The 11,347-nt window shown below is 39.1% G+C and overlaps 1 protein-coding gene and 2 non-coding genes across 3 annotated transcripts; all 3 read left to right on the top strand.

Annotated features, from left to right (window-relative positions):
- The first annotated feature begins 3,055 nt into the window (after window positions 1-3,055).
- On the top strand, window positions 3,056-7,750 carry rpl37 (ribosomal protein L37). Its single transcript, XM_039999922.1, has 4 exons — window positions 3,056-3,132; window positions 3,866-4,001; window positions 4,308-4,392; window positions 7,435-7,750. Exons 1-4 carry the CDS (start codon window positions 3,130-3,132, stop codon window positions 7,502-7,504), a joined length of 294 nt encoding a protein of 97 aa, XP_039855856.1. The 5' UTR covers window positions 3,056-3,129; the 3' UTR covers window positions 7,505-7,750.
- LOC120714668 lies at window positions 3,713-3,793 on the top strand. The gene has a single exon (XR_005691468.1). It is a non-coding gene; the product is annotated as a small nucleolar RNA SNORD72 (small nucleolar RNA).
- LOC120714667 lies at window positions 5,734-5,813 on the top strand. The gene has a single exon (XR_005691467.1). It is a non-coding gene; the product is annotated as a small nucleolar RNA SNORD72 (small nucleolar RNA).
- Window positions 7,751-11,347: the final 3,597 nt, after the last annotated feature.

The raw sequence follows: 11,347 nt of genomic DNA, 5'->3' as shown, positions 1-11,347 counted from the left end.
AATGAGTGATTATCTTTGTTTTTTGAATAGTTTATTAGGCTGTTGTTATGTGGTTGTACCCTGCAGTGTTATTACTGCTGTTTGCAATCACTCTTCAAGTGAATAACTTTCAAATATTGATAGAAATTAAATGAAATGCAATTAAATACTTCTAGACAATTGCAGTTGCTATTCTGTGTTTTAGAAATTCTAAACTTTTTACTGCTGCTCATTAAATTAAATTGTTAACAGAAATTAAATATTTTTTTAATTCATTTTTTTGGACTTTTGCATTTGCATTGAAGTTGTTAGGCAGCTATACAGAATTATGAATGGATGTTTCAATAGCACCACACTACTGTTTCAGCTGCACTTGACATGGGTACAATTGAGGACAGTTGGAGTAAAAGTGGGAGACAAATGTGGAAAAAACATAAACTACTTATAAATAGTATTGTTTATTATTTTTATAGTACACATAAGGGAAGCATCATATAAAACCTAACATGGTTTAATTCTTGGCATTTGTAAGGTCTACCGACACATTTGCGCATGATTGTGGTCACAGTGCGAGTGAGGACTTTAAGGTTGTACTTGTACTATTCTTTATAATGTTCATTATAACAGCATATTTGGGAAAGTACTGTGAAGTATGGACTAAGGAAAGCAGCCAAGAGGCAGTACAGAGAGAAGCTGGATGGCTTCTATTCTACTGCTAACTCCAGGTGGATGTGGCAAAGCCTACAGCACATCACAGACTACAGCATCAGCTCCATAGACAGTCTTCCAGATAATCTTCACCTTCTACACCCGCTTTGAGACACCCAGGTATAGCACAGAGAGGAGGCACACATACAGGACAACCTGCCCTTCACCCCCTCCCCTAACTGGCTCATCGGGTCAGGCACATAAAGAACTGAAAGAGGTCAACCCTCACAAGGCAGCAGGACCAAACAACATCCCTGGACAGGCTCTCCTCAAGCATGTGCCAGTGAGCTAGCTGATGTTCTCAACTTCATCCTCAACATCACCCTCAGCCAGAGCACTGGCGCCCCTTGTTTAAAAAAAGCAACCAGTGTCCTGCTTCCCAAGACGAGCCCGCCAACCTGTCATGAGCACTCACTCTGACCATCATGAAGTGTTTTGAGTGGTGCTGGCCCACATTCAGAACAGCATTCCGGACACTCTATACTCCCTTTAGTATGTCTACTGATCCAACAGGTCCACCTCAGATCCTACACTTTTCTCTCCCTCACTTATATAGACACACACCTATCAGAACTTCAGTCAGCATTACTACAAACATAGGCTGAGGGATGCGTTGAGGGGTGCATCCTCAACCCTGTTCACCTACAAATGGGTCGCCTATCACAAAGATAGCATCATCCTAAAGTTCACGGATGATACTGCAGTAACAGGACGCATGACTGGCAGCAACAAAACCTACGGAACCACCATGTGGCAACACCAACGCTATGGACCACAAACGCCTGCAGAGAGAGGTTGGGACTGCTGAAAAGAGGATTAGAACTCCACTGCCCTCTCTGCAGAGCATCTACCATCATAGAGTTCATAGGATAGCTGTCTCCATCCTCAGTGACTCTACCTACCCCCAACATGGACTGTTCAGACTTCTACCCTCAGGCTGGAGGTATAAAAACATGAAATCTAGAATTTCCAAACTAAATAACTCTTCCTTTGCTACTCCCATTTGGGCCCCATTATACCTGATGCAACTTCATCTCACAGTCACTTGTATTCATACAAACCATTAAGGTGCAAGAAGCCGCTGCAGTATTCTCCTGAACAGGTGTGACCACTCAGACAATATCGCTACATAAGTGATATAGGAAGAAAAGAAGTCAAAACTGGAAGCCATTGTCAAGCTTTTTTTCCCCCACAAATTCTCAGGTTTCCAAACCGTTCCAATATCTCACTGTACATCTGCATGTCTCTGAGCTTCTGTACTGGAATATCATTAAAGTGGTGGTAAAAACCAGCACAATTCTACACTCCTGTCTTCAGCCCAGCTGTGGTGGTGGCGGTTACAAAAATCAAGAGGTGCACAACCAGCCAAAGTGACACAGGATGTGATGTCAAATTCACCGCACGACACCCATGACAACCCCCTGTCATGGGTGTCACGGCAGGTATAATGGGGCCATTAGACGTCATCTGACGTGAGCGTGCAACCATGGTTTTACAACCGTCTGCTTTTTCTCAAGTTACACACAGGTGATTGCCACTCATTACTGTTTCTACTGCACATGCTACTGTAGCATGCTAAAATGTAAATTGTGTAAATGTGTGCATAGCCTTTTGCAGCTCAGTCTTTTTATTTTATTTATATATATTTAGCATATCTTATATTTCTATTGCATTAATTTTATTGTACCTAGTGTAGTTCTTTATAATTGTTTCTACTGTTTTTAAATTAGGATTTTTTTTCTATTTTTTTTCTGCGGAAAAAAAGAAAGGATTTCATTGCATAGGAAACATGTTTCTGTGTAACTTGAATCTAGAAGATAGGGTTTCAAAAAATTGTTCTAGTTTCTAACTAAATATTGAGTTTTAATAGATATTATGAAGTACTGTACAAGTATTTTTAGTTTTTAGGCTACAGACATTAAAAAAAAGCAAAAGGATAAAAACACAGTTCGTATTTCCTTCAGCTCTTGATGTTTTTATATACAGTATCAATGTAACCCTTATAAAGATGACATGTGTCATACTACGATGTAATAATGAGTGCGTTTCTTCTGTTAACTCATCAAATTCTTATATTTTGAATATCACTCTTAATATTAAATAAATACTAATCTGAAACACGTCTTACTCGACATACAATTTATAGAAAACAAAATAAAACAAAATACTTTTTTACTATAAGTTTTTTCTTTCATACGGGAATGCGTCCGAAATGTCGTGTTTTCATTAAATAAAAACATGCACGCCGGTGTCGCCACTCAGACCACCAGTCAGCCGGTAAGTAAATAAAATTATATTTTTGTTTGTTTTTTGTTTTACCTTTTTCACAAAATGCTTTACGGAGGGGTCACATTTCTTTGTTACACAGGAAAAAGCACGGATGTAATTTGATGCAGCTCCAGCTCCTCTTCCGGTCTCTTTTCCCACAGCCACCGGAGAAAAATGGTATGTAGCAGCGCTGGTAGACAGAAATCTCGTAACATCTGTTTAATGTGCCATGTATCTGACACGAACTAAAGCCACTTCTGTGTCGGATAAACACTGTAACCGGTTGGATGATGTATTTTTGAGATAAAGTTTGATTTTAGTAAAAAATACTGTTGTTCCTGTCACATCCATCCAGCACTTGTTTGCTGCCGTTAGCCTTTAGCACAGTTGCACTGAATGGGCTAAATAGTGCTAGAAGAGGACAAAATATCGTAAGCTTGACTTTATCATCGATTGTGGATTTTTCCGGTAATCACAAAAATAAATACATGGAAAAAACATTTACGGTTGTTCGTTGGCAAAATGGCAACCGGTGTTTTTCGCCGATGTTAGCATAGCTAGCATCTTTTTCATGTGGTCCATTTCTTTTGGTAACGTGTATAAAATTAGTGTCGTAGGCCACTGCAGATTTTGTCTGAGGAAAGCACACCGGCTTTCAGTGGCCGTAAAGTAACTGTCATTTGAGCATGTGTGGCAAGCTGAGGCCACGAGTTGCTGCAACCACTGTGATTAAGTGTTTGCTACCACCTGAAGTTCAGTCTTGTCAGTGATGTTTTTAAAACACAAATGTCTGAACAAATGACTGCCTGTGATTCCTCCTTTTTCACTGAGACAAGACTGGCCCCGGCCTGGTCTACAATCAGATCTCCTTGAGTTGTCCCTGATCTCACATGTTTGTCTTGCTTCTCAGACCAAGGGGACATCATCTTTCGGTAAGCGCCGGAACAAGACGCACACCCTGTGCCGTCGTTGTGGGTCCAAAGCCTACCACCTGCAGAAGTCTACCTGCGGCAAGTGTGGCTACCCTCAGAAGCGCAAGAGAAAGTGTAAGTAACCTTAACGCATGTAATAGAATACACTGTTTTTAAATGTGATATTGGCAAACTTTATGCTTGCTTCTAGTGTTAGTGTATTTTTATTTTTATTTTATTTTTTTTTTGAAATGGCAAAAACCAGCAGGTTGCTGTCTTCCAGCATATTTTAGTGTAACACCCCACTGGTTTGCACCCATGCCCTGTCAAAAAGGCTGGAACTTAACTCCTTATTATGAGCAGCACTGTCAGTATGCTGTTTAGCTCTTCATTGATGTGAAGTGCCATGCTCCCTTGATTTATGGTGCTGGTCATTTTCAGACAACTGGAGCGCTAAGGCCAAGAGGAGGAACACCACTGGCACAGGCCGTCTGAGACACATGAAGGTCGTCTACCGCAGATTCAGGTAAGATGTAAAAAGGAGCAGATCACAAAGTGTTTCAAGGTGTTCGGTGTGTTAATTTATCATGCTTCTCTCTGTCAAAATCTAACAGAGGTGCACACCTCGTTTCCTTTTTCCCCTTAACATGTTTTTGAAAATCGTCACACCGACAGGATTTTATTTTTGTAAAGCTTTGTTTGCTGAAACAGCATTTAGGTGTGGATGAAAGGCCAAAACATAGAAAATGGTTTACAATGATACCTGTGTACATGTGAATGTAGCCTTTGTTTTGTTTGGCGGTTTTTATTTCCTTAAAGAATAATAGGTTACAACTGACGTTACAAGGTTTTTTTTCATGCACTAAATAAATTAAATTGCCTTTTCGTCTTATATTAAATTATTGTTAATTACTTGTACCTGAGGGATACAGGTTAAAATTTCCCTTTAGCTTGAAAATGTCGTTTAAAAAAAACTTCCCATGGTACTGAATGGGTAAACATAAGTTCCACTTCAAGCAAATAAAGTCCTGCATGTAGTCTGTGCTTTACTTCAGTTCTTCACTTTCTGAGTCTTAAATTGGTTTTTAGCCTTAGCATCAGTATTACAAAGTTGTCTTGATGACAGGACTCTTAAACGTGTAATGAATTTAACCACCTCAATGAAAATGTTTGCAGGAAATCACAATTTGTTAAACACAAGTAAACCTGGAGTAAATTCACTTGATTTACTAGCTTGATCTATAAACCTTGGATATGTTGACAAGTTGTGTTGATGTGTTTCCAACAGGAAATATAAGCAGGATTTCTGTATCTTCTATCAGCTCGATAAAACCAAATAATTTTCCCACTTTGACAAAAAAAATTGACATAAAAAGATTAATAGTTTATATAAAGATGTCTTATAAGACCATAATATTTGCCTTTTGACTTTAAGGGATGGTAAAATTTGTGTGCACAAGCAAATATTTGTATCAACAATTCAAGCAAGTGTTTACAAAATCTAAGAAAACTCTCAATACTGAACTTGTTTGGCAGTTGTAGTTAGCATACCACTCTTCCCCCCCCCCCCCCCTCCCTTTTTTTTTATTTTATTTTTTTATTGGTAGACTTTAAACAGAGTGTTAGGCTTGCAGTGTGCAGCTGGGGTTTTTTCTTCCCTCTTCCACTTACTTGTCTTGCAGCAGAAAACGGAGCATAAAGAAGTTGCCAAACATTTAGTATTCACACTTCCTATTAAACAGTTTGAACATAGAGTAACGGGGTTGTGGCCTGCTGCAAATCAGGGTTGTCTTGTCATATTTAGCCCACATAGTTTTACTGTCTCACAGACTGGGTGTATGAAAATGAGGTTTGTCTTCCTCAATGCTGCTCACCAATGATGGTGAAAAAAAAAAAGTCTGAACAAATGAACTTAATATGACATCACTCTTTTCTCTGAGGTGAGTGGCATTTCAAGACAAGTCATATAGAAGGAAATTTTGTCGGTCTTACTACTTCTTGAGAGTAAGTGGGTGGTTAAAACTCGTACGTTTTGATATTTATGTTATCATTTACAAAACATTCAAGCTGCACAGTGAGCAGTTATCCTATTTCAGCTTATGTAAACCAAGTCGATCTATATAGGGGTTTTACTTATTGAATGATTTTTTTAATCTGATGTTAACACATCAGCTGATTTTCCAGACACATGAAGCACAGGAACATTTTCCTAAGATTTGTTATGTGTAGTAAGTAGCTTTTTGTTGTTTGTGGCATGTTGTCAAAAAGGAAGTTTTAGGGTGCCCCCTGGTGGACAAAGCATGTGTAAGGTTAAAGCGTGTTTCTCCCATCTCTTCTTTAAGTGGGGGGGGGGCATAATTGACCAGCTGTTAATAATATTAAAACAGAGATTGGAAAATGGCTAATAGCGGCTCTTGTTATAACCCCTTTGATAAGATTTATATCAGGCATAAATTATATAACCATTTAATGTAAGAATATGAAAGCCGTACTTAATGGCTCCAATTATGCATTTTCATTTTTGTATTAGTTTATGTAATGATGCCAATAACTTGCTTTTACTCCAATCTGGCAACACAACCTTGGCAGCAGCTGTTGAGTTTCCACTGTCTCAGGCAGAATGCCTGTTTAGCTGCAATTCAGTTAAATCACCTTCACTGGCTCATTAACGCTGGCAGTTACTGCACAGTTTCACAGTTCTAGCTGTTAGAAAATATTCAGTGTAAATAAATAAGGGATGGCGATGTGTGTGTGTGTGTTGGTGGCATAATGGGTGAAAGCTGCGTGCAAGCCTCACAACAGTTCAAACGTGGCCAAAATTTACAAAACACAGTAGATCTGAGGGCAAACTATCTTTAATCTCCTCTCCGCTGCTTCTGATAACATGAATAATTTACCTGAGCCCAGTCCAGCTAGCAGGCATCGAGTCTGTGTTAAATTGGGACAAATCAGGGAACCCAGTAAATATTTTTAGTAGTTACGTGGGTGTTTTCTCCTGTCGTGATGATCTTAAGCTTTTACATGTGGTACAGCGGTGACCCTCCAGAAGTGAAGCATCTAAAATGTCTGACTCATTTGGACCTGACATTTGGTGGTCTCCTCCCTCCTGAGCGCTCTGTCTTTCAGTGTTTGAGGTAGAGAGAAGTATTATCTGCTGCGTGCTGCCTGTAGGGGAGGACCACGTCAGTACCAACATTGTGTGTAGTTTGTGTATGAAAATGGTTTACTTCCGTTGACTCAGGGATGTGTTTTCCAGAATGACGTTTTTGGTGAAATAAACATTTGCATTCTTAACGTCACAAACTTCCTCCAGTCTCAGTTGTGCCAAGGTGCCCTGCATTTTCTATTCATTCTTCATATAAAACAAGTTAAAATCATTATTTATATTGAGATTTAATCATCAGCATTCAAGCAGGTTAGTTGGGAATAATATTTGGATCGATGTAGTGGTTTTAGCGTTTTTGTAGAATAACAAACAACGTGACTTGGACTTCTTTAGCATGATTACCTCTTAGTAAGACTAGTCTAATATGTCAACAGCATAATCAGTTTTGTTTTTGTTTTTCAGGAATGGTTTCCGGGAAGGCACCACCCCCAAGCCCAGACGCGCTGCAGTGGCCGCCTCAAGCTCATCCTAAAAGACACATTTTTGGTTAAATAAATGTGATGATAAACAGGAGTTGCAGGCTCGTTTTGTGGTCCTTGTTGTCTATCCATCCATCAGTGGCCATAAACAGTGTTGTTGTAAACAGATTTATATACACACACACTGACTTTGTTTCTTCTTGATTACATTGTATACATCTCCAGTGTAAAGGGGGGGGGAAAAATCAGGAGTTTGTGAAAAGTGGAAACGAACTTGGAATAAAAGGTTTTCAGACACATGAGCTGGTGTCTTAATGTTGGAGGTTTTCTTACAAGACCAGCCTTATAAGAGCTAATGTCTGTTTTATGGAAATACTGGGTTAAAATATAACGGTCTCATGAAAAAACACCTATGATGCTGTGAAATGGTTTTAAATAAGGACAGGGGTTGTAGACATACAGACTTACAGAAGTGGAAGTACTTTTTTTTTTTTTTTTTTTTTTTTTTTTTTTTTTTTACAACATTGGTTGGAAGCACTGATTAAATTAAATTCAGTGAAAGTAAAAAAAAACATAATTCATATTAACAGGATTACACAACTCCATGGAGTGCAAACTTGATTAGAGTTTATGTTGAAATAATTCTATGCAGCTTGAATGTGTTTAACACAAGCAGCGAAAAACTAGCTCTAGTTGCTATCGTTTAAGCCGGGTGCCCTTCCCTCTACATCCAAACAGGAAAATAAGTATAGTTGGGTTCACGTGAGAGGTGTAGGAACCCTAAAGTTGGCTGTGGTGGTGAAAGTGGGGATAAAAAATGTCAGATTTCTGTTTTGAGCACAAGTAGATTTTGTGCTGATGTTGCTCTAAAGCGAACTGCCCTGTGGCTTTAGTATAGCCTGCAGTAAACTACGCAGTATTTCATGCAGCCTTTGAATAATCCGAAGTTGATAAAGCTCAGTTTGTTTTGTGGGAAGTTCGGGGGGTGTAATTTCCAGGGGGGGTTATGACACCCCCCACCCCCAAATAATCAGACCCAACCAATATAACACCCCCCAATAAAATTATGAACTATCTTGCATAAATAGGCTGTTGATGTTCTTTACTCATTTCAGTTATTACCAGCAAAATAGTTGCATGTTTAATCATGTGGGAATTTACCCAGATTTATTTATTTAGACAGAGATCTTGATCCCACCAATGTTAGGCACAAAGTTACGCCGATGAGTCTATCAAACATAACTGAGCAGTCCTTACCTTTTAACAATAATCTCTCTTCTTCATCTCTTGTCTCTTAAATCTTACAAAGAACAATATCTGGCTAAATCAGTTTAGTAGGAAGCAAAATCACTCAAACCATAAGACACTACAAAACACTTTAGCATCTTATTCCAGGTAAAATATTTTTAAGGATATTGTTCTAACAGTTTGTAAGGTTAAATTATCTGCTTGAAATATCTAACATTAAGCTTCACAAGAAAATATTTTTTATTTGCTCACACACAATGCTATGATAGACTGAAAGGCTGGGTGAAACAGAAAAATGGAGACAGACTCTTGGCCAGTCATGTAGTCAGAAGCCCCAAAACACACACACTAACAGGGAAGAGAGAAATCATAAAGGGGTAACAATAATCTGGAGGTTGTGTAATCCTCATTGTCCCATTTTCTTGTGGGAAACACAAATCTGTTTGTATGTGTAGGAAAAATGTTGGTGAGAAAAAGTTGTGCTTATAAAAGTGTTGTGAAAGAAAAGAGACCAACTCCAGTGACATGAAGACCCTACAATAACACAGAGAAACCCCAATAAGCAAATGACCCCTATTTTAACAAGTACTTAGTGACAGTAGGAAGGAAAAACTCCCTTTTAACAGGAAGAAACCAGGCTCAGGGAGGGTTGGCCGTCTGCTGCGACCAGTTGGGGGTGAGGAGAAGAAGACGGGACAAAAGACGTGCTTTGGAAGAGTGCCAGAGATTAATAGAAGAAAAAGAAAATACGCATTCCTGTGGAAAAGCTAAAGCTAATAGTATCCTAGCATGATTCAGCGTAACAATACTAGCCTGCAGTGTTTTCATTGACATGAATTCAGTTGAGGGCTGAACTGTTTCCAAGCCGCAGCTGGTCTGAACATCTGTACACACAGGAGAGTCAGTGAGGCGAAGTTGTTTATTGGATACAACATTGCTTAAATATAAATTAGTCTGCCCACTGATTGCTTTCGGACAGAACTGATCTAGATACTAGAGTTAGTATTTGGTGGTCCCAGAGCTGGCCTTTTTTCAAGCTACCCAAAGTCGCTAACAGCACCCATGCCTGCACAGTATAAGTGCAGCTGGAAGGCGAATAGCAATTAGTTGCTGTGTAACATCCTCAATGACAAAACAAGTCTAAATATTTAAATAATATAAATAATGCAGAAATTTCTCAGAGGAAAGTCTGTTTACAAATGAGTCAAAATACAGAATTTTTATGGCTGCGATTTGGAAATTCCCCAAGAGGCATCGCAGTGGAGAAAACAAGCGGTAGGAAGTATGTGGTGATTTCTCAACAGAGGTTTCCTTGAGACATGAAATTACCAACAATCTGAATATGGTGATTACCAGATAGAGATGACGGATGTTCAAAGTATTCCTGTTACCAGTAAATCCAAGCATTTTCTAAGAAGTTGGAAAGCTTCTTAGAAAAACTTTGCAGATACAACACCAGAGCCTCGGGAGCTGCTTTCAGCACTGTTCCCAATTGCCTGTGCTTGTGTATGCGTATGCTGACAAATGCAATCTACCGGGCAGTCTGTCAAGTTGATTTACAGCCTCTTTGTGTGTAGGGGTAGGATGGCTTCAATCACAGATAAGCCTCGAAGGCTTTTGCAGCAGCTGTAATTCCCAACATTCTTCCTCATGCTGTGGCAGAGTTTCTCCTTTGCACTGGCAAAATAATCCTCCACCTCTGTGAAAACTGTGTTGTCCTTTCATATTTTTAACTTGTAAATCTGCCGCATGGCCAATGCACAGTCACTCAGTGACTTAGCATATATCAGACAACCTAATTCAAAAATGATGCATGAACGAGTCACTTTAAACTGACAGTAAAATGCTTTTCTTTCTTTTTAAATACAGTTGAATGCTGTGAATGCTGCAGCACTGCAAAGACTCATGGGAATGTAAATGTCTAAAAGGATTCGCTTACAAGTGCTATTATTAAGACTTTGTAGGGCATGTGTGAAGTGGTTTAAAGTGCTCGCGTGGACAGGAGAAGAGTTAAGGTTTAATAAACAATGGACCTCCATGTTTCTAGTTATTAATGTTCTCCAGCCAGTTGTTTTAGAGCAGACAAATGTTGAATCAGGGAACTGAGGCGATTCTTATTTCTGTCATATTCTGACACAGACAAACACACAAAATACATAAAAGTTATAAATTGATTGATATCTCACATTGAGTGGCATAAGTATTTGATCCCCAAGCAAAACATGACTTAGTATTTGGTGGAGAAACCCTTGAGAAACTTTATAAACAGTTTAGGGTTCTTTCCTGCCACTTGGCAACCTCCTCGTGGCTCAGTCTATTGGCCCTTCAGTGTGATGAAGTCGACCTTAGCAGAAAAACACGCCAAACGTTTTCCACCTCAGTGCTTGACTTGCTCGAGTTGAGTTTGATTTTGGTTTCATCTGACCACAGCACTTTTTCCCAAGCTTGTTGTTGGCCTTACAGCCCATTCCAGTCTTGTGCAGATGTACAATCTTTGGTCTGGCCCATGGTGGTGGGAATAGAAGAAATTGATTTTGTGGAAAGGTGAGCTTTTAATACAATGAGCTGACAGGTATGTCTTTTATGTAATGTGTTGTTTTCTGGATTTTTGGCTGAGATTCTGTCTTAATCTGACTTCCTGACTTCTT

Source organism: Simochromis diagramma, unplaced genomic scaffold, assembly GCF_900408965.1.
Source record: "Simochromis diagramma unplaced genomic scaffold, fSimDia1.1 OVJJ01000596.1, whole genome shotgun sequence".
Lineage (NCBI taxonomy): Eukaryota > Metazoa > Chordata > Actinopteri > Cichliformes > Cichlidae > Simochromis > Simochromis diagramma.
The sequence above is the reverse complement of the archived record's forward strand: the minus strand, read 5'-3'. Positions and strand labels throughout refer to the sequence as shown.

Bases quoted from the DNA above. Each gene is read 5' to 3' on its own strand.
- rpl37 (XM_039999922.1), top strand. The intron at 4,002-4,307 runs GTAAGTAACCTT...GGTCATTTTCAG, and splicing joins TCAGAAGCGCAAGAGAAAGT to ACAACTGGAGCGCTAAGGCC. The intron at 4,393-7,434 runs GTAAGATGTAAA...TTTGTTTTTCAG, and splicing joins GTCGTCTACCGCAGATTCAG to GAATGGTTTCCGGGAAGGCA.